At 44.2% G+C, this 22,809-nt stretch overlaps 1 protein-coding gene across 1 annotated transcript in view; it reads right to left on the bottom strand.

The window, feature by feature from the left end:
- The window catches only part of TC2N (tandem C2 domains, nuclear), a 36,142-nt gene extending 13,349 nt beyond the window's left edge, over positions 1–22,793 (bottom strand). The window contains exons 1-7 of the mRNA XM_075844340.1: positions 22,710–22,793; positions 12,413–12,529; positions 5,842–6,072; positions 5,092–5,262; positions 3,940–4,019; positions 3,054–3,129; positions 2,147–2,247 (exon numbers count right to left, since the gene is read on the bottom strand). Of these exons, the coding sequence (XP_075700455.1) occupies positions 2,147–2,247; positions 3,054–3,129; positions 3,940–4,019; positions 5,092–5,262; positions 5,842–6,072; positions 12,413–12,467 (714 nt within the window). The 5' untranslated portion in view covers positions 12,468–12,529; positions 22,710–22,793. The remainder of the gene's footprint in view (positions 1–2,146; positions 2,248–3,053; positions 3,130–3,939; positions 4,020–5,091; positions 5,263–5,841; positions 6,073–12,412; positions 12,530–22,709) is intronic.
- Positions 22,794–22,809: the final 16 nt, after the last annotated feature.

Below are 22,809 nucleotides of genomic sequence, written 5' to 3'. Positions count from 1 at the left end.
GTTGTTGTTTTTTTGTCATGAAATTACATTTACATGTAGACAGGACCCTGGATGTAGCCATGGGAAAAAGGAAAGAAAACCTCCATTCTTTACACTGCAGGCTGCATCCAGAGAACTGGAAAACGCTACAAAATAGACACAATGTATATATTGTTTATAGTCCAAAGTTACTTCTCTTTATTTCATGATTAAACCGCTTTATTTATCAAATGTTTACCACTCCTTAGTTATAAAAAATAGAAAGTGGTCCTTTTTGATTCGGGAGGGTCAATTTTCATTTTTTATGGCTTAATTTTATGTCTTTAATGCATTAAAGCGAATATAACAATGAGACGGGTGGAAGGTGTGATGCTCTGCACGCTGTGCTGTTGGTGAATGACTTCTTACAGCTTCTGGGTGGCTTCACGTCTGCGTTGTATATAGAGAATGTCAACCTTTGCGTGTAAGAATCGTACATTACATCCCTGCCCTGCTGTCCTGCAAGACGTCTCCGGGATTCTTCCTCCAGATCAGTGTCTGGAGTGAAAGTGCAGCGTATCATAAACTGAGCTGGATGTGGAGCTCGGCCTGAGTCACCAACCGGTCTCCTCCTCTGTTGCTAAGCAACGACCTGCAAATATTTAGGCTGCTGCGGAGTCGGCAATGGGGTCAAATAACTAATTTATTTCATTTGGAAATTATTCTCAATCTGTTCCCTTGGTTGGACAATTCTCAGTCGCTAGTCATTAACCCTATCAGCGGAGCAAGGGCTCGTCCATCGTATGTAGATAAAACGTAATCCTTGTATAATGAAAAGTTCTACAACTTTCTGATAGACTTTGGAGAGATTTATTAAAACTAATGTTAGGGTTGTCCATAGCAGCCAATCAAGATGCTACTTTTATTTCCCATAATGCCTCTGGAATCTGGATTTTATAGGCATCGCCTCCACTCTTTCCTCCTACTTTGAAAAATCTCCCCTTTTTGTGCTTCAATTCCTCATTATTTTCAACATAAGCGGTCAGTGAATTGGAGAGTGTCTTGTTTAGAGACTGAGAACCTGTCCTGACCTAATCCTGCTGGGGGCTTGTTACAATGTATCAGTGAGCTCAGGACAGGAGGCAGATTTGTCCTGCTATGTTTGGCTCCTAGAGGATTGCCTAAAATGATAAAATTGTAGAAACTCTAAACTGACAGATTTTCCGGCTCTGAATGCAAGTTCACTGGCAGCAAGCAGAGACATTTTGAAAATGATGGTGAGAAATTTAAATGCAAAGTATGTTCATGATTAATCTTTATTGATCGAAGACAGAGCAACAGGGTTGCCAACCGTCCGTTAATTCAGACCGTCTGCAAAAACTGGGTGTCTGTTTGGTTTTTTTTTCTGTCGTCTGTAGTGTCCTTCCGAAAAAATATACAGGGGGGTGATGGGGATTATATACAGGGGGGTCATGGGGATTATATACAGGGGGATGATGGGGGCTATATACAGGAATGATGGCGGTTATATACAGGGATGATGGCCGTTATATACAGGGATGATGGCGGTTATATACAGGAATGATGGCGGTTATATACAGGAATGATGGCGGTTATATACAGGAATGATGGCGGTTATATACAGGAATGATGGCGGTTATATACAGGGATGATGGCGGTTATATACAGGGATGATGGCGGTTATATACAGGGATGATGGTGGTTATATACAGGGATGATGGGTTATATACAGGGATGATGGGGTTATGTACAGGGATGATGGGGTTATGTACAGGGATGATGGGGGTTATGTACAGAGATGATGGCGGTTATATACAGGGATGATGGGGTTATATACAGGGATGATGGCGGTTATATACAGGGATGATGGGGGTCCATCAGGTTTATCACTTTTGTTCTGTCCGTGATTTTTAGCTCCGTTGTCCAGAAATTGCTGAAGTGGAGGTTGGCAACCCTGCAGGGCGACCTCATTAATAATGGTCAGAGAATCTCCTCTGAGCAGTTTTTTTTATATGATTTTTAACAGACTTTTCCATGAAAAATGGCTCCAATAGTAGCAAACAAGTTGTGTATGTATTTAGATAACTGCTAAATAATGAGACGTCCGCCTGGTCAGGAGTGGGAGCAGCTCCAGTCTGTGGTTCTCTGTAGGGTGCAGGGCACTTACTTGTAACACTGTAATCCAGATTTGCTCCACCGCTGTGACATATCGCAGTCGAAAATGTAACCTCCCAAACTCCCGCTCATCCCCCGACAAGGTAATTGTGTCTGCAACAAAGGAAAAGTCAATACAGAGAAGTGTGAATTGGAGCTGGACCGGATTGTGTTCATTCTGTAGTGCTTTGAAGTTTGATATTCAGATACAGGTCAACCGGAAATGTTCTCATCCTGTAATGTAGCAACATAATCTGAAAAACCTAATATCCAGCAAACAAGAGCTCAACCCAATAAGTAATGATTTTTTGGCCACCCTGTAGTCCGGCTCTGAGCGGAGTTCTGAACGAGTGCAGTTGCTAGGTAAACATTAGTTTTTATATGAGGCTGTCCGGTAATGAGACCCTAGCAACCAGTCTGTCCGAGAGTCTATTGTGTTTTTTTTAATACTCTGTATCTGCCTGTTCACACAGAGGTTTTTTTGGCGCTGATTTTGACGAGGAAACCGCGTTGGAATCAGCGGTAAAAAAACGTCCAAAACCGCCTCCCATTGATTTCAGTGGGAGGCATTTCTTTCCTGCTCGTGGGAAAAAAAGCGACACGCTCTTTCTTCCCTTGGTTTGTCTCTGACCTCCCATTGAAATCAATGTGAGGCAAAGAAAGCAGTTTTTGCGGCTGTTCGTACCCGCGGTGCTTAATGGCCGCGGCCAAAAAACGCAGCAAAAACCAAGCAAGTGCAGGCAGGTTCAAATCTGCCTGCAAAATACTCTGTGTGAACAGGGCCGTGTGTGTGTATATATGTATGTATGTGTGTGTGTGTGTGTGTGTGTGTGTGTGTGTGTGTATATATATATAATTGTCGAAATATTTATCCACATTGTATATAGTGCAGAGATTGTACGGCGGATCATCGGACATACCTAGGCTGCGGTTGCTGCCTTGTGAGTCCTTTCTGGAAGAGTTGCTGCTTCGGATACTGGAGACAGAATCGTATCTCTAGAAAAGGAATTTAAATCCATGAAATTGTCAGTCGCATGTCTTGTTAGGGTATGTTTAGTAGGTATGAGAGCATGTTGGGGGGTTTCACAGACTCCGGATTCCCTCTCTACATCCAGCATGGCTCTCAGTACTGTGGGATCATGAAAAAACCCGATGGACCCATTGACCTCAATGGTCACCTTGTCACCGTTTTGACATTAAAGTTCCCCTCATGGCTCATGGACTTGATCAACATAGACTACCCCCTGCTGCAAGAGTTGTCGCGGTCATGCATACTTAATAAAATTCCAACAATCTGGCATGCCGGGGTGCTGGATGAAAACCACTGACCGCGACGTGAGCCTGACGCTCTCAACAAAGTCTCCACCACCAACCAATACTAAAATACTCATGACCACTGACCTTGATGCCCCTGGGGCTACGGAGACCCTTATGCCACTGACCTCTATAATAGGCTACCCAGTAATTTGATGCCAATGAAGCAAAGGGACTATTTTCTTACCCAATGCCAGATTATCAAGATTTATGGACCATTGGATGTCCGAGTACAATAAACTGCAAGTGTGTAACTTCACGCTCGTGGACCCCAATGTAAAATCTGTAACTGGCCCCCAACTATCGTCTCATTTACAGTAGTAGTTTTGTCAGATGGGGTAGAGGGGCCTTATAAGCTTCAGTGTCCGGGTGCACTGAATTTAGTATATATCTTCACCAATATAATCTGTATATTTTCTTATTCCAGCACCTCTTCCCCCACCAAACTGGAAACAAACACATAATAACCTCAGGTTATTCACTTTCCCATACCTGGATATAACTGCTGAGATCATAGAGGGAGCTGCTCAGACCTTGAGAGTCGCTGGTTTTGATGTGTCTCAGGTCACAGACTGAAAGACACCCAGAAATGATAGGATTTAGTTTCAATGTTGGGTTAGTTCTAACAGAAGAGAAGTCTCATCCCAGTACATGGGGCGGATGAGGACAATGATCACAATTGTGCAGGGCCCAGGAGGCTCCGCTCAGCAGCCCCAACATCCAGCAAGGTGCAGCCGTGTTCTGCTTTCTGTTCAAACAAAGTGATTCATGTTCAGATCATCGCTGGTAACGGATAAGTCATTATTTGCTCTGATTTCAGCAGCTCATTGCTGTACAGGGAGTGGATGCGGCAGATGGAGTAGAAGTCCAAGTCTGTATTCATAAGAAGTATTAGTGTTCTGATCATGGGCAGGTACAGGGGCTTTTGTGACTGATGCACTGCAGTCTGCACACCTCAACTGACTGAATCTGCAATGTACACCAAAGTACACTACACCTGTAGCTCAAGGTATACTGTGCTATAAACTACACCTGCGTAATAGCACAAAATGCTCTACACCTGCATAATTATGTACCGGTTTGGACACTGAAGTAAAGATATTTTATAGGACACCAAACTGCATATACCTCTGTAGAATATCTCGGGATGCACTACACTAAGCTACGCTACACCTGTAAACTGACACATAATATACTCCACCAGTACCTGAAGCAAAGCACTACAAATGCAGAACGTTGCAATAAATACTTCTTTCAAACTGCAGATTATCTCCACCCCTGAGGAATATGTCACAACACACTGCCCTACCTCTGCAGATCATTTTACAGAACACTGTCCCTCCCCTGCAGAATAAAACTTTCAGCCCCCCCTGTAGAATATCTCACCGGACATGTCCACATCTGCAAAACAACTCGAAAATGCTGCACTATATCAACAAAATATTTGGTGATACACTGCATTTCACCACACCTGCAAAATGACTTATACACTACATTACACCTTAAGACTGTATCACAATACACTACACTACACTACACTACACCTGCAGCGTCACATAGCATTTGGAGCATCACTAAGATCATGAGAGAACTGAGCAGATTAGACGTCATATTATTTTCTGATAAGTAATGTGGAGTACTCACCTGAACCGTACAGCCTGGCGTTATTCTGGTTCACAGTCGACCGCCGGTTTAGGTCAGGTGAGATGTGCTGCAGGACGTAACCCGGATTATAAACCACGTCATAATTTGCTCCTTGTTGATATATAGGTGACAGTTCAGACTTCCTTTCGGTGAAAGTCGCCCTCGCAGATCCTGAGTGACAGGAGGTTTAACAGCGTTACCCAGCAATGGGTGAGTCAACCAGCAGAGACATACATGACAGTGACAGGAGGTTTAACAGCGTTACCCAGCAATGGGCGAGTCAACCAGCAGAGACATACATGACAGTGACAGGAGGTTTAACAGCGTTACCCAGCAATGGGTGAGTCAACCAGCAGAGACATACATGACAGTGACAGGAGGTTTAACAGCGTTACCCAGCAATGGGCGAGTCAACCAGCAGAGACATACATGACAGTGACAGGAGGTTTAACAGCGTTACCCAGCAATGGGTGAGTCAACCAGCAGAGACATACATGACAGTGACAGGCTGAGATCAATGGCAATGGTCACGGATACAGATCTACCTAATCCTGAAATATCTGCCAGATCTCTTGTGACAATGACTGATGTATCGGCGTCACATCGTAACATTGTATCCGCTTCACAAGGAAAGTGGAAACCACTGAATAGAATTTGTAACAGAAGAGGATGACTCTAGGACTTCTATTTGCTGCAGACATGTTTTGGGGGGGGGGGGGGGGGATGCTAAATTATAGGGCGATGAGTTACCTTTCAGACCTTCCATGTGTGTTGGACTGGTCACTGTTCTTGGCTGAATATAGGAGGGTTTAAACGTTGGTACAACGAATGGCACGTCTCTCCCGCCCGCTGGCAACTTGGACAATAAATAATCCTCTGTGCACCCCACCTGCCTTTTAATGGAAACGGACGACATTGGGGGAAGATCCACAATGTGGGATCCTTTTCTGGTTCCATCAGTTCTTCCTGTATCCGGCAAGGCTGAAGAAAAAGGCAGAGAAGCCGCTCAGTATCACAAAATAATCTCGACATCGGGGGGAAAAAAGAATCGGGCTTGCTGGATTTCAGAGCCAGAGATATCTGGTACTCTCTTATGTCCCCCTCTCCATCGGAGGGTGCATGTATGTGTCCGAGGAAATCGCTATCAGCCATAAAGCAATCACCTAACCACAATCCACATACGAGATCGACTTCTGCTTATCATGTGTGATACGGTCTGCTGAGCCGCTGTATCTAAGCCTATCATATATGATCTGTTCTGCTGAACCACTGTATCTAATCTTATCATTTTTTTTATACTGTCTGCTGAACAGTTGTATCTAAACCTATCATGTGTGATACTGTCTGCTAACCAGTGTATCTAATCCTATTGTGTGATACTGAACCGTTGAATTTAAAGGGGTATTCCCAACTTAGACATTTATGGCATATCTACAAGATATGCCATAAATGTCTTATACGTGCGGGTCCCAGAGCTTGAACCTGCATCTATATCAGGAAAGCTGCTGATTCCGGGTGGGGATTAGCTGAAAGGGGGCCGCGCACACGCTCTCTCAATTCTGGTTTATGGGAGTTATGGAAACAGCCGAGCAAGTGCTGCTCAACTGTCTCCCCATAAAAACAGCATGCACACGGCCTCCTCTTCACTAATCCCTGCCTGGAATCGGCCGCTTTGCCAGGCGAAACCGAGTCGGATGACCAACCTCTATCAGATATTGATGGCATATCTTGTGGATATGCCATAAATGTCTATGTTTGGAATACCCTTTTTAAAGGGTCTCTGCTTGCAGTTATTCAATGGGAACATTAATTCTTTACTTCCAGGATATAAAAAAAATCTGTCCTGGTCATGTAATGGAAACTACTCGTCCGATAGGATGTAGTTCTGGCGCTACCGTCTGGAGTAATATCCGCAATAGGAGTCCACAGTTGGATAGGAGGTTTATTCATCTCCAACTTTACAATGCGATTGGAGGAGGGACGTACCTCGGAATCAGGACATGTTCCATCTCATTTCATCTGATGACGTCATACACCTCAAAATGCATTGTAAAGTTTAAGACGAATAAACTTTCTCAACTTCTTTTCCAACTTCGACCCTGATTGCTGATATTACTCCAGAGAGTGCGGACGAGGAGCTTCTAACAACGAGCCGGAATTGGTCGTTCGGACAGCACCCGCTTATCTAGAGGAGACGGCTGTACCCTGAGTTTGATTCTACTACCAGCGTTATTGGTTGTTGCATTCATCATTCAGCCACAGATGTGTTGCTACATGGTGTCCTATAGGAGGCGCTCTGCTCTCAGCATTACTGGAACTGTAATAAGTCCTGCACCTCTATGTCAAGCACATGACCAGGACAGATTTTGATCCACTGGAAGTAAACTATGAAGTTTTCTATTGAATGACAGCAAGCAGACATCTTGAAAACCGTGATGAATTGAAACTGAAAGTTGCGCCTGAAAAAAATGGCTTCATTAGGGTATGTTCACACGGCCTATTTACGGACGTAAATCGGGCGTTTTTGCCCCGAATTACGCCCGAAAATAGCGCCTCAATAGCGCTGACAAACATCTGCCCATTGAAAGCAATGGGCAGACGTTTGTCTGTTCACACGAGGCGTATATTTACGCGCCGCTGTCAAATGACGGCGCGTAAATAGACGCCCGCGTAGAAGAAGTGACCTGTCACTTCTTTGGCCGTAATTGGAGCCGCTATTCATTGACTCCAATGAATAGCAGCGCTAATTACGGCCGTAATTGACGCGGCGTTCAAGCGCCTGCACATGCCGGTACGGCTGAAATTACGGGGATGTTTTCAGGCTGAAACATCCCCGTAATTTCAGCTGTTACGGACCCCCGCCGTGTGAACATACCCTTACGCCTACAAACATCTGCCCAGTGCTTGCAATGGGTTTTACGATGTTCTGTGCAGACGAGATGTAATTTTATGCGTCGCTGTCAAAATACGGCGTGTAAAAAGACGCCCGCGAAAGAGAAGTGCATGTCACTTCTTGGGCCGTTTTTGGAGTCGTTTTTTATTGACTCCATTGAAAAACCGCTCCAATAACGTCCGTAAAATATGCCGCGAAAAACGCGAGTTGCTACAAAAACGTCTCAAAACCAGGAGCTGTTTTCGCCTGAAAATAGCTCCGTATTTTCAGACGTTTTTGGTCACTGCGTGTGAACATACCCTGATACCCCTTCAAGCCATGCATAGGAGTATATGAGGTTCTCCGTGCTGGGGATATGTGATATAAAGTAGGGATCATGGGGGCAGGGAGGTTTCTGCACTACCTTTTCACTCATACCAGTGAATACCCCTGACCTGCTAGTAATGGGGAACAATAGATTGTATTCACCTGTCCTACAGTCAGCCGCCCCTAAGTTTGAAATGGCTGATAACAGAGAACAACATATTGCAATCAACAGCACAGCAAAGGGAGGTGTGAGCGATTTTAACTGGTCGCTGCGTGGCAGAAATTTTGATGATGTGACGGATCCCCGCAGGAGTGGAGCTGTGATGGTAGTTTGTATGTACTACATGACCTCCCTTAGTAAATACTTGTGCAAACCCGGAGACTCCCAGCAGGGCAGCCTGAATGCCACACTAGTATTGCAATATCAAACATCACCTCTGTCACAGTCACATTGTTACAAATGACTTTTTAATAAGTCCTCGGTTGGCAGGGATCTCGGCTGGATTAACAGCTGGTTCCGGGAAAACTTCAGGTGAGGACATAACAGTGGTTAATGCTGCAGCCTCTCCGTCCTGGGGTCAGGGATTGGTTCTGACCCGGGCAGCATCTGTCTGCAGGTTTCCCCTGTACGTCCCAGTTTCCTCCCACATTCCAAAAACCGGAAAATTCCCTTTTAAAGGGGTTATGTCGAGTTCACATGGAGTATTTTGGAGCTGTTTGTGATGCGGAAACAGCGCCCAAAAATGGCCGAAATCGCCACCCATTGATTTTAAAAAAACTAAAAAAAAAACTCTTGCGGGAAAAAGAAGCGACATTCCCTTCCTTCGGGTGTCTCAGTCTCTGACCTCCCATTGACTTCAATGCGAGGTAGAGAAAGCGGTTTTCGCAATGTTTTTTGCCCGCGGCACTCAATGGCCATGGCCAAAAAACGCCGCAAAGCGTGCAGGCAGGTCAAAATTCCGCAGATTTCCTGCCTTCAAAAAACTGTGTGAACAGGGAAGTTACTTTTCTTAGGGGCTGCAAATGAAATAAATAAAACAAAAAAGCAATACTTGCCTATCCTTGCCCCCGGCGGTCCAGCGCTGTTTCTCCGGCGCCAGTCCCGATGCTTGTTTATATTCACATGGCATGTGACTGCTGCAGCCAATTCGAGGGCTAAGCGGCCATATATTATATTTCTGGAATTATGCCAGAAATACGATCCGTCGCCAGAGAGCCCCACTGAGCCTTCTGATTGGCTGCAGCGGTTACATGCTACGTCCATGTGAACAAGCATCGGGACTGCTGCTGGAGCCTCAGCGCTGGGTCGCCGGGGGCAAGGATAGGTGAGTATTGCTTTTTTGTTTTATTTCAATTGCAGCCCCTAAGAAAAATGTCCCACTTCCCGGATAACTCCTTTAATTTGGCGATTACAATAGACTGTTATCCCTGGCAATGGAAGATTGTAATAAAAGTAATTACTACTTTATATCCATCCAATAATCCAGAGCATTTGATAATCTGGAACCACTCAGGTACCAATGATGTCATGTTAGGAAAAAAACAATCCAGGAGACGGGTGGAAGGACTCGCATTCTGTCCTCCCTGGAATCATCCTTTTAATAAAATGTACATGAGTTTTACTGCAGCAGGTCCATTTGTTTCCCACGTGTCTGTGGAAGAGCCGAAATCTAATGGTCCGCTCCTCTGGGACAGGAGGGTGCAGTAATAAATCGGCATTGAATAGGTCGGCGCTATATACAGTAAAGTCTTTTAAATCTGATAGTAGATGCTGGATTAGCAAATATTGTGAATCATCGGATGGTCCTAAAGGTCCTCAGAAATTTTCAGAAACCGATCATACATGCGCTGCTGCCACTAAGGTCGTGTTCACACCAATGTGTGTTTATATTGGCCATGAAAAATGGCAGTTCTTTGCTGCCGATTTGCATCCGTGCGGGATCCGTTTTCATGGATCTCTCAGACTTGAGTTTGTTGAGGGAAACGGGAAAAAATAGGACATGTCCATTTGAATAGCCCTATACACGTGCATTGATTTTAATGTGTGACGGCCGTTAAAAAAACGGATGCTGTATTAAAGGGGCTTTCTAATATACTTTGGGGGAATTGCATTTAAAGGTTTATGCCAATTTGCTGCCGTAAAAAAGTAGCGCATTTTGGCACTATAATTTAGCATCTTTTTCTTCTCGCACCGCTCTCCAAAAGTGTCGGGAAAAGGGCGGTGTTTAGCAAGAGTGGGCATGGCCTCCAATTTAACGTCACCTATGGTGGCAGAAACTGGCTTAAGTTATGGCGCAAATCTACACCTGCTCTTGCGTTTCTATAACACGGGCAGCCAAATAAGTGCCAAATTTAAGAGGTGTGAACCTCATAATCAATTTGGCGCATTTTCTGTCTATATAAATTAGTTTAAGCCTGCATTCTTAATATATTACCCCCAATGTGTTTTCAATTCTTCCCTATTTTCAAGGTCACTGATTGCTGTCAGTGTATGGAAACATTCTCTTTTTTTATTTCATAGTCTGGAAACCTGTCCTGCTAGTTGTTCCAGTGCATCAGTAGCACAAATCTCTCTATTGTCCTGCTTTGATAGTTTGTTACAATGTATTCGTGCAGGACTGCGGTCCAGGCTGTTAACCTCACAGAGGATTGCCAGGACAGGATACAAATGTAACAAGATATCAGTCCTGAAACACTTTAGGGCTGTACAGGGCCAATCACTGACAGCAAGCACAGTTGCCAGTGGCCCTCTAGAGCAAGAGTCCCTGTTCTCCTCTAGCTAATATTGGTCCCCTCCTTTCCATGTGTCCCATTAAGGCATATGGATGTAATGGGGGACTATCATGCCAGAAAGGATTGTCCAAAGAGGATCTCACCTTTCACTCCATGTGGCCCTAAGCGGAGAACCTCTATAACGCAGGCGTAGATCGGCCATGAGCTACTCATATGATCACATAGCTGATTATTATCGGTGTAAGGTATTTACCAGGGCTGCTGACCACACACTGTGACTGTCATATCTTCATTTGTTAAGGGAGGATATTAGGGAGGAGCCCAGTGACCGGCGTATGTACAGAGGACCACAGGTCCCCAAAAATAATTACTCACCGTAAAGTTTTGTAAGTTGTTTAGTTGCACTTACAAGGGGTCCCCTAGTGATTGGCGGGCTGGTCCCCTCTTTGTTTTCATCAGCCCTATTGTGCGATCGTAAGTTATCGGAAACTGTCTAGTGGTGGGATAAGTACTAAGTAAAGGATTGAGGGATGGGAGACGACAATAAAAACCGCACTCAACACGGAAGTTTTATTATAAAGAGAATTTCCATCTTGAAATAAAAAAAATAAATACACTCTAAATGTGAGTCGTTGTATTTGGGAGCAGTTGAGTATATTACTGCATAGCTGAGCTAATTCTACCATTCAGGCATCTCGGAAAGCTGGGTGACCATCTCTGTGGGAGTTAAAATGGTAACCGTAAGAGTTGTGACCCAGCTCAGGATTGTATAGATGTCCATGACCTGCCAGAAGCTGCATCTTCCCGTTTAAGTATTGCACAAGATAGGCTTAGATACAGCAGCTCAGCAGACCGTATCACACATGATAGGCTTAGATACAGCGGCTCAGCAGATAGTATCACACATGATAATCGGCTTAGATACAGCGGCTCAGCAGACCGTATCACACATGATAGGCTTAGATACAGCGGCTCAGCAGACTGTATCACACATGATAGGCTTAGATACAGCGGCTCAGCAGACCATATCACACATGATAGGCGTAGATACAGCGGTTCAGCAGACCATATGAAACCGGATTAGATACAGCCGCTCAGCACACCGTACCAAACCAGAATTCAATATAGCTGCTCAGCAGACACTATGACCCGATCGGATTAGATACAGCGGCTCAGTAGAACACATGATAGGCTCAGATACTGTACATTGGCTCAGCAGACCGTATCACACATTATAGGATTAGATACAGCCGCTCAGCAGACCGTATCACACATGATGGGCTCAGATAAACTTGCTCAGCGGCATGGTGTCCGAGTAAATGATTGGCTATTACCAGCAGATCTTGGACAATCTTTCCCCAAACTATAATGGGCTGTCGGTCATCTTACCGTTCTTGCTCTCGCTCTGGAAGCATCCCTTACAGCAGCTCTTGATGAACTCCATCCTACATGTGTGACTCTCGCTGTAACCCACAGAGCAGAGGCGACCTGGACCATCAATCACTCCTGTGAAGCAGAAGAAGACTACATTACTGTATGAGGAAACTCTACAAAGAGGTGGAATCCATACACCACCGCTCATCCTGTCTACCTGGACAGGTGTATTGTAGGGGTGTGGCTATGCAAATGAGCAGCATGATTCAGTCACTTTTGGCTCAACATTTAAAGATAAGAAAGATACAGAATAATTTTCCAGAAGTTTTTTTTCTTTTTTCTTTTTTCTCCCCTGACCCAGCGCTTACACCTGTTCTATCCGGGCGGTATTACGACAGATTGGAAAATTTACCGCTGTCTCGTTCTTACAGCCTCCAATATAACTGTCTCCGCTGGAGGAATAGGATTACAGATACTAAAATTAATGCCAAGGGCTTTCGATTCTCTAGAAGTCAACGTTGGCTGCCTGACTGATTTGTAGCTCCAGTAGCTCTGATCAGTGACTCCAGCTCAGCGGCATTGTCCATTGGAGTCAGGATGCTACTTTGTTCCTCCACCATGCTTTACACTACAGCTCTGCTTTATTGGGGCACAACTATAATTAGTGACTTCAGCTTAGCAGCATTGTCCATTGGAGTCAGGATGCTACTTTGTTCCTCCACCATGCTTTACACAGCAGCTCTGCTTTATTGGGGCACAACTATAATTAGTTACTTCAGCTTAGCTGCATTGTCTGTTGGGAGTCTTAGCTTGTCTGAGATCCACCTCCTGTCTCTTCAGAAGCTCAGACATGCTTTACACTGCAGTTCTGCTTGTTCAGATATGCTCATTATGTAATCTGAAGTAATACTGTATGCCTGCTCCCTATTGGCTTTCTAGCCCATTAAATGTGTCTTTCTATTGCACAAATGATGAGCACATGACTATGCCAGCTCTTGAAGATTCTTCTATACTGTTCTCTGATGGTCTCCATTTAACACTAAGGGCATGTTCACACATGGCAGATTTGTTACGGAAATTTCTCCTGCTGTTCCATAGATCTGGTTTGGGGTTTGTCTCTGCACATGCTGCAAAAATAGACCCATGGAATTAATTTTCACAGACCTTTCTGCAACAAATCTGCCGCGTGTGAACAAATCCTAAATGTGTCCGGAGGTCTGGATGAGGAGCAAATAAAAGAAAATCCTACAAAGTCGACATAATAATAACTAAGTGACAATATTACTACAAATATATTATTTATTTCCGATTTCTTAAAATTGGAAGGAAAGCCGTACAGTCCTAATCCAGTAATTAGGGAAATCATTAACCAGCGCTCAGCGACACGAAGCGCACAATCTCCAGACTCCATTGGCAAAACCTCAAATTTAAGATTCTTAATATGCGGTCCAACCATTATTATGACAGGAGTCACAGCAAAACAAGACTGTGCACCTTACACTTTGAAAAAGGACGTCAATATACGAACACTTCCCTAAAGTGCAAGGTAATCAATACTTGTATTAGAGATTTGCACAAATCGCAAGCCCCTAATGTATATTTATAATCCAAGAGAATAATCCCATGAACAACTACAACGTAGCAGGAAAATCAAATTCAATATTCCCTGGAAATTATTTGTGTTGTATCACAATCCTAGGCTTAGATACACCACTCAGCAGACCGTATCACACATGATGGATTAGATACACCGCTCAGCAGACCGTATCACACATGATTGGATTAGATACAGCGGCTCAGCAGACAGTATCACACATGATAGGATTAGATACACGGCTCAGCAGACAGTATCACACATGATAGGATTAGATACACCGGCTCGGCAGATAGTATCACACATGATAGGCTTAGATACACCGGCTCGGCAGATAGTATCACACATGATAGGCTTACATACACAGCTAAGCAGACAGTATCACACGTGATAGGTTTAGATGCAGCAGCTCATTAGACAGTATCACACATGATAGGATTAGATACACTGCTCAGCAGACCGTATCACACATGATAGGCTTAGATACACGGCTCGGCAGATAGTATCACACATGATAGGCTTACATACACAGCTAAGCAGACAGTATCACACATGATAAGATTAGAGACAATGGCTCGGTGGACAAAATCGCACATAATAGGCTTAGATACACAGCTCAGCAGACCGTATCGTGCATCATAGGCTTAGATACACAGCTCAGCAGACTGTATCATGCATGATAGGCTTAGATACACAGCTCAGCAGACTATCATGCATCATAGGCTTAGATACACAGCTCAGCAGACTGTATCATGCATCATAGGCTTAGATACACAGCTCATGATGGGGAATGTAGTGCTCTATTTATGGTAACTCCACCACCTTTTATTTAGTATAAATCCATTTCAAGGAGGGTTTTTTCCTTCTGATGCAATAAGTCCATATCAGCCAGGGAAATTTTACAGACCTCACACATGGTCGCTTAATACTCAAATACAATCTGTGCCAAAATATACACCTTTATCTGTGCAAACTTCACCCCCCCCCCCCCATGGAAATTCTGCGCAGTTAAATCAGCAAAATTCCAAAACAAAACCTGTGATAAGCGGCTCAGATAACCCCATTTACCAAGAAAATAACCTTGTAATAGAACGAATACCCGGGGCCAAGGGAGCAAAACCATCGGATGGGGTAAAAAGTCTTGTTGGGAAACACAAATCTTACAGTAAATTACCCATAAAAACAATGTTTTCTAATTGTCCGTTTTCCATCTATTTCTTACATCTAACATTTTCTAATTCTCCATATTACAAGCTACAGAGGACGCCTCTGAATCGCCTGTTTTACCACATTGCCCATTCCTCCCCTTTATATGTATATAATATAATGTCTTTTTTTAAAATACTTTTGCGCTTTTACAAATTGTTTTGGCTGTAATCTAGTTTTCAATTTGATGGTCGTAGTCGTATTGCAAACATAATAGGATTAATGGTTCGATTTTGGCGTTATTACAACTTGTTATAGTCTCAATATGGGGCTGTCTGGTTTGGACGCTGGCACGCTCTGAATACCGGCAATCAGCTGGTATTGGCAGTGGGCAATAGATAAAGCCGTACAGAGCAACCCATGTACTGGTATCTGCCCTTATAGCGTATCTAATTAAAGCTGACCGTACATATTCGATATTTGTTGGGATCCACTGACAATCTAATGTCTAGGGGGATAAGGTTGGACATGTTGGATTTCAACCTTTCTGATCCTTTAGTTTTTCCTGGATGAGTATGGCCTTCTTAAAGGGGTTTCCGGTTTCCTGTAGATAAAGCTAAATCATTATATATTGAAAAAAATGACCAGGGATTAAAACACAAAGTTTATTAGAAAGTTGCTGAACTTAAGATCTCTGCTTGCTCGCAGTGAGCGGAAACATTCTGGTTTACCTCTAGAGGTTAAAAGCCCACCCTGACCTAATCGTCTCACAGCTGAGCGTTTTGATACAATTGTATCCAGTCTAAACCATTCTCATCAACCGCACAAGTTTTTATCCTGTCCTGATAGTTTGTTACATTTTATTCTTTACCATTAGTAAGTTTTTGTTTTTTTCTTACCTGCGGTGAATGGAAACATTCTTGTTTACATCCAGAGACAAATACAAACACATACAGACCTAGCCCTGCTTACACAGCTGAAGTGTTTTTAGTTTTTTTTTTTTCAATTCGATTAGTCTAGGCAATCTTTTTTGAGCGAAGCGCGGCAACAGCATAAATATATCTCCGATAGTTGTCTACGATGCATCCAGACTTGAGACCAAACTGCTTAGTTCAGAGGATTGCCTAGACTGGGAATGAAACACCATTTCAGTTATCTGAGGAGGATTAGGTCAGTACCTGTTTTCAGCTTCTAGATGTAAATAAGAATATTTCCATTCCCTGACACCAAGCAGAGATCTTAATGATGAGAAATTGAAACACAAAGTCTCTTAGAAAGCTAAAGGACTTTTCATTGTATAACAATAAAGCTTTATTCACATCCGAGCAGAACATAAAAAGTTAAATGCCCTTTAGTAATGACAAGTTATCGGATAGTCCCAACTCCAGTCCATGATGTAAGTTCTGAATTTGCCTCTAAGCCGGGTTCACAAATCTCCGCTAAATCCCAGCCTTAATTATACAGTGCGGATTTGGAGATAACACACACGTATTTGTCTTCGCAAAAGTTATGCAGTTTTCCTAGAAATGTCAATTCTGAAGAGACGGTTTCATTGTAATTAAAATCTACATTTACCCCAAGATTAAACCGATGTATAAGAGCCATTCCACCGTCCGTAAGAAGGAAGCTTGTTATATTACAGTAGGGTGACGGTATAAGATATTGCAGATAAGGGATCATTCACGTGCGCCATTTAATAGCCGTGGAATTAAAGATCCGAGGCGTTGTTGTGTGTCAGTTCTGCTCTCCGCCTCCCATAGAATATAATGTAAAACTATAAATGGAACAAGTAACATACCGGTGTCGCTGTCACGCACGTCCGTCACCAGTGCTGACCACAACTGTCCATCTCTGCAGTAGAAGTGCGAGGTGTGTCAATGTGAGATTGTTGTGTTGTCCTCACACTGGACACATCCTCCTCATCTGTGTGTTGTAAGGTGACCTCCCTCCCGTCAGATCTGGGTGTTCCTCCTCCCAAGCCTGGGAAATAGCAGTCATTGGTATGAGGGTGAGAGGGACACTTATTTGGGAGCAAATATTCCGCTTTGGTGAACCTATAGCAAAAGTGACCCAATAATGGAGCATGAGCGCTTTGGGGAATTCATGATAACCTTGGCCTCCCTGTTAGGACATGGGATGTTTTAGGTCCGCCTGTGTCTGCTGCGCCATTGACACGTTACAGTCGGTTACATTGTGATTTATCAGGCAATTTAAATAAGTCGCGAAAGAAGCCTCCCTGCTCTTATACGGGATCCCCCCTGCTTGTAAAGGATGCTATTCTGATAAAAAAAATACAAATAAAATATATATATATATAATGTATGTGTGTGTAGTCCCAGTTCTGGGTGTATGTGCAGCGTAGGTTCCCACCTCATAGAGGTCGCCTTGTCATGGCAGGTGGGCTCACACAATTTGATCAAAATGTGCGCTAAGAACCTCCATATTGTAAGTAGATTTAGCAGTAATGCATATATATATATATATATATATATATATATATGTGTGTGTGTTTTCATGCAATGATCATTTGTTTCCTGCTGAAGGAATTGCTTCATTTGGTCCTGAATCCAGACCATAAACGGTGGAAGCTCAGAAAAGTATAACAGAAGGTGCAGCCACTTCTTCCACGCCTCGGGTTCTTTGATATCCTATTGTGCTGGGTTCTATACATTATGCAGCAAGCTAGTGAAAATAGTTTTATGAGTCTTTGTAGAGCGTCACAGCGCAGAACGAGGGGAGCATGCGGTGTTCTGAGTGAGGTTTGTATGGTCGGGAATCCAACCTGGAAGAAGCTCCATCTATTATTGCCATGAAAGGGTCAATGCCACAGGAGCTGCCTGCTCAGACTTAGACCATTTCTCAATATCCGCCAGGACTCCATGATGACCTGGCATCGCAAGCCATGAACCTCGCAGCCAAAGTTTGCAGTGTGGCGGGGCGCATTATCCTGCTGAAAGAGGGCACTGCCGTTAGGGAATACCCTTGCCATGAAGGTGTGTACTTGGTCTGCAGTAAGGTAGGCATCACATCCACATGATGCTCTGCGTGTCCTGACGCCTTTCTATCATTGCCAGCAGTAACTCTTTCAGCAATTTCTGCTACAGTAGCTCTTCTGTGGGATCGGACAAGACGGGCTAGCCTCCCCTCCCCTTCCCATGCAAATCAATGAGCCTCGGGCACCCATTAATCTGTCGCCGGGCACCGGCTGTCTTTCCATGGAGCACTTTTGGTAGTCATGAACCTCCTACTGGGAATTTTTTGGAGATGCTTTGACCCGCTCTGACCCACTCTGACCCGCTCGTCTAGACATCACAATTTGGCCCTTGTCATTGTTGTTCAGATCCTTACACTTAACCATTTTTCCTGCGTCCAGCACATCAACTTAAAGAACTGACTGTTCACTTAAGCCCCTATTATCCCAGACGATTTTGGACAGTGCAGCGAGCGCCGATCAACGAGACCGCTCATTGATCGGCGCCCGTTTGCTCCCGTCACACGGAGCTGTGGATGGGGACGAGCTGTCGTTACTCTGATCGATCATCCCCGTACATTATCATCATGTCGGCAGCGCGTCTCCCGGTTTACGTACCAAGATGCGCTGCCGACAACCAGAATATTTTACTTTTTTAGAACGATCCGATCCGCAGATGATCCAGCATTTGCTCGTTGCTGATCTGTTTACACAGGACAATTATCGGCAACGAGCGTTATATGAACATTGTCTGCCCGAGAATTGCCCAGTGTAAAACCCCCTTTACCCCCCCCCCATGTCATGCGCCATTGTATTCACTTTACCTTTCAGTGGTTTTATTGTTCCCATACCAAGGCAGGGATATCCCACTCTTTCCATGCCACACAGATCCTACGTCTGACATTGTTGCACATGCCACATAGTCCATTACTTTGTATATAAGTGAAGGTTCCACATTTGTATTGGACTTCAGACGTGTCCCCCGTCATACCAGGTAGATTTTGGGGGGTGCTGGTTCTCGGTGAAGAGTTGCAGCCGGTAGAGAGTCTTACAGCCTGTGCTCCTCGGGAAGACTCGCTCTCCCCTTTGGGAGAAGGAAAACCAGTTTTCTAGCGCCACCGGATCTTGTAGGAAGTGCGGACGTAACCGAGCGCTTAGCTGCATCCAGAGGCTGCGGAGAAGGACGGCAGATGTTCCAGCTCCAATTATAAACACAAAGTCCTACTGGAAACCAACAATCCGCTGGGGAGCTGCCCGGGCACGCATATGCCAACACATTATATAAACAGAACACATATGCAAATAATATAGACGACTTCTTTTAAAACCACATCAACTGTATATATTAATACAATTTATATCTGGTGATCACTGTGGGGGCAAATGTCCTGCAGAGAATGAAAACTGTACAAGCGTTCCCTGCAAAAGTATACACACCCTCCAGGCATTGATGGAACGTGGTGATTAAAGCATATGCAGCGCTACAACATCATTTATACATATTGAATTAATCCACATAAAATCTACGGCCGGCCCGTCAGCCGAGTGCCAGGGACCCCCATTGAGGAATGAATAGATGGATCTGATTTATTGATCCGCACGGCACTCTGGAATCTCAGCCTGACAACTAAAAAATGTATCCGACTTCTGTTTCCCCTGCTCAAGAGGATACGTAAATGTGTTGGGCCATTGGGGCTGCAGATTGGCCAATAGGGCTCAGAGGGGGATCATCTGCATATATCTGGCCCCTCATGGATAAGTGCAGCTACATCCAATAGCATAGTAAGGGCTAGTTCACACTAAGTATTTTGGCGCTGTTTTTTTCCCACGAGCAGTAAAAAAAGCCGCATGCCCTTTCTCTGGGCGTTTCAGTGTCTGACCTCCCATTGACATCGCGCTTGTCTCAGCAGTTAATGCCCGCGGGGCTCAATGTTTGTGGGCGAAAAACGCAGCGGCAAGTGTTATGCCGGCAAGTCCAAATCTGCCTCAAAAGTCCTGAAGGATTTGAGGCAGATTTTTCTGCCTGCAAAATACGCAGTGTGAACAGAGCCTTATATTCAACCTTAAGGGTTGTCCACAATTAGAAAGACATGGCTATTTTTTATTTTTTTATTTTTTTTTCTTTTCAAAACAGCGCCACATCTGTCCATGGGTTGTGTCTGGTATTGCAGCACTACTACATTGAAGTGAACGGGCTAAGCTGCAATGCCATGGACCGGTATGGCGCTGTTTTTGGGAGAAAGCAGCCATGGTTTTCTGGTCCTGGACAACACCATTAAGGACCCAGGTCTGTGTGGTGGCAGATGCCCCTTAGTAATGCACACAGCAGTGTAATCTTGAGATATATATTGCGCCAGTATATTCTGTATAGTTATTTTGTACCAGTGGCGATTTTATCTTTGCTGGTCATCTGGTAATTGTCGGTCGCTTCCATTTCCTTGTATCGTGGGGACGTTGTGATAATAGATATTATATCTGAAGCTCTGAAGAAATATTATTGTCCTGTGAATAAATATTACCCAGTGCTTTACTGCTGAATATCATTATGAAGTTAAGCCCCGCCCTTGTTGCTTAGGCCACACCCACAGTCCATGATTTTTACTTAATACCATTACTAGAAAAATCTATATCTCGGGTGTAAGGGTTTTGTTTTCTTAGGGCCTGTTCACACACACAGTCAAAAACGTCTCAAAATACGGAGCTGTTTTCAAGAGATTTTCAAACCGTTTTTTGTGCCACTCGCGATTTTTACGGCCGTTTTTGGAGCTTTTTTTCAAGAGTCTATGGAAAACGGCTCCAAAAACGTCCCAAGAAGTGTCCTGCACTTCTTTTTTGCGGCCGTTTTTTTTACGTGTAAAAAAAACGCAGCGAAAAACGCTCCGTCAGGAACAGAACGCCGTTTTCCCATTGAAATCAAGGGGCAGATGTTTGGAGGCGTTCTGCTTCAGATTTTTTTTCGGGCGATTACGGCCCGAAAAACAGCCGAAAATAGGCCGTGTGAACATACTTTCCCCTACTTATTTCACATGCTTTACCTCGTTCACACTGTTTTGGGATTTTGAGGCAGATTTGGTCCTTCCTGCACGTCGTTTGCCGCGATTTTCGTGGCGTTTTTCGCTCGCGCCCATTGAGTGCTACGGGCAAAGAAACTCTGCGAAATACTCTTTCTCTGCCTCCCATTGATGTCATTGGGAGGTCAGAGACGTAAACGCGCAAAGATAGGGCATGTCCATTCTTTCTCCCGCGAGGCGGTTTTACCGCTCGTGGGAGAAAACCGCCCCCGCCTCCCATTGAAATCAATGGGAGGCATTTTCGGCCGGTTTTTGACGAGTTTTGCGGAGCGGTTTCCGCTCCAAAAAGCTCGTCAAAATACTCTGTGTGAACAGGCCCGGGGCTACACCTAGACTTGTTGCAGCGCTCCTGGTTGATTTTAATGACTATGTATACCTTGGAGGGCATTTTTTTTAATACATAGGTTAGTTCGTGTGATTTGTGTAACTTTGTAAATAGTTTTTATTAAAAATTCCTTTTACTGTTGGAGATACAGCTGCTCTATATTCACTGGACAGAGCAGATGTATCGTTTGCTTTAGGCTACACGCACACGTTGAGATTTTGGTGCGGAAAAAATGCACCAAAACAGCAGGAATACGTGGGAAATTCGCAGGTAAATACTGCACAGGATTGTGCGGCTTTTGATGCGTTTTTCGGCGTGTTTTCATGCTGCGGGTTTTGGTGCGATTTTCCGCAGCATTAGGCAGATACATTTTGTAAGCGGAAGTGCAAGATAAATTGACATGCTGCGGAATCTAAAAAAAACGCACCGCAGGTCAATTTCAAGCCTGAAAAATACAGCAGTGTGTACATGAGATTTCCTGGAATCGCATTGACTATGCTGGTACTGTGTTACGCTGCGGATTTGCTGCACACGGGAAAAACTGCACGTAGTGTGCATTGACCTTAAGGTTGAATGCCGACGTTGCGTGATTTGATGCGGAAAAATCTGCATCAAAACCGCAGTTATCCGCACGTAATATGCAATGTGTGCATTTAGCCTTACACTGAATCCGTCAGTCCCCTGGACCTGATGGGTTCAGTGTCTGCCGGTCCTGTGTCTGACATGCTGGATCCACCTGTAAATCGATCACATCTAAGTTATGAACACGCACACGCACACGCGCCCATACACATATATACTAACATACATGCACATATACCTGTTCATACACGTAGATATATAAAGAAATACACAGCTGCAATTCTAATGGACATACTGTATATACACAGACAAACACGTACATAAAACGCTCCAATACATTCATATATACATAAAATCATGCCCATATACAAACCTACATCTAGATACAATCATACATAATGCACATACATGGATACTGTACATACAAATGGATACAGACCCACAAACACCTACATAGTCCTACAAGCACTTACAGACAGATGCACATATACTACACAATACAGATACATGTCTGGGCAGCAGAACAGTGTGCAGAGATGGGACTACTACACCCACCATGGATGGAAGAGTGACACTGAAATCTCCAGCATGGCACGTGGCCTGTATGAAGTAACTTCTCGTACCTGTGGTAGAGGTGACCAGTCCTAGAGGGTTATCCTGACATCTGGAGCAGAAAGAATGGAGACTGGTGTAACCTGGGGAAGCAGTGCCGGCTCCCAATAA

Source organism: Rhinoderma darwinii, chromosome 12, assembly GCF_050947455.1.
Source record: "Rhinoderma darwinii isolate aRhiDar2 chromosome 12, aRhiDar2.hap1, whole genome shotgun sequence".
Classification (NCBI taxonomy): domain Eukaryota; kingdom Metazoa; phylum Chordata; class Amphibia; order Anura; family Rhinodermatidae; genus Rhinoderma; species Rhinoderma darwinii.
Note: the sequence above shows the minus strand (reverse complement) of the source record. Positions and strands in the feature narration are given on the sequence as shown.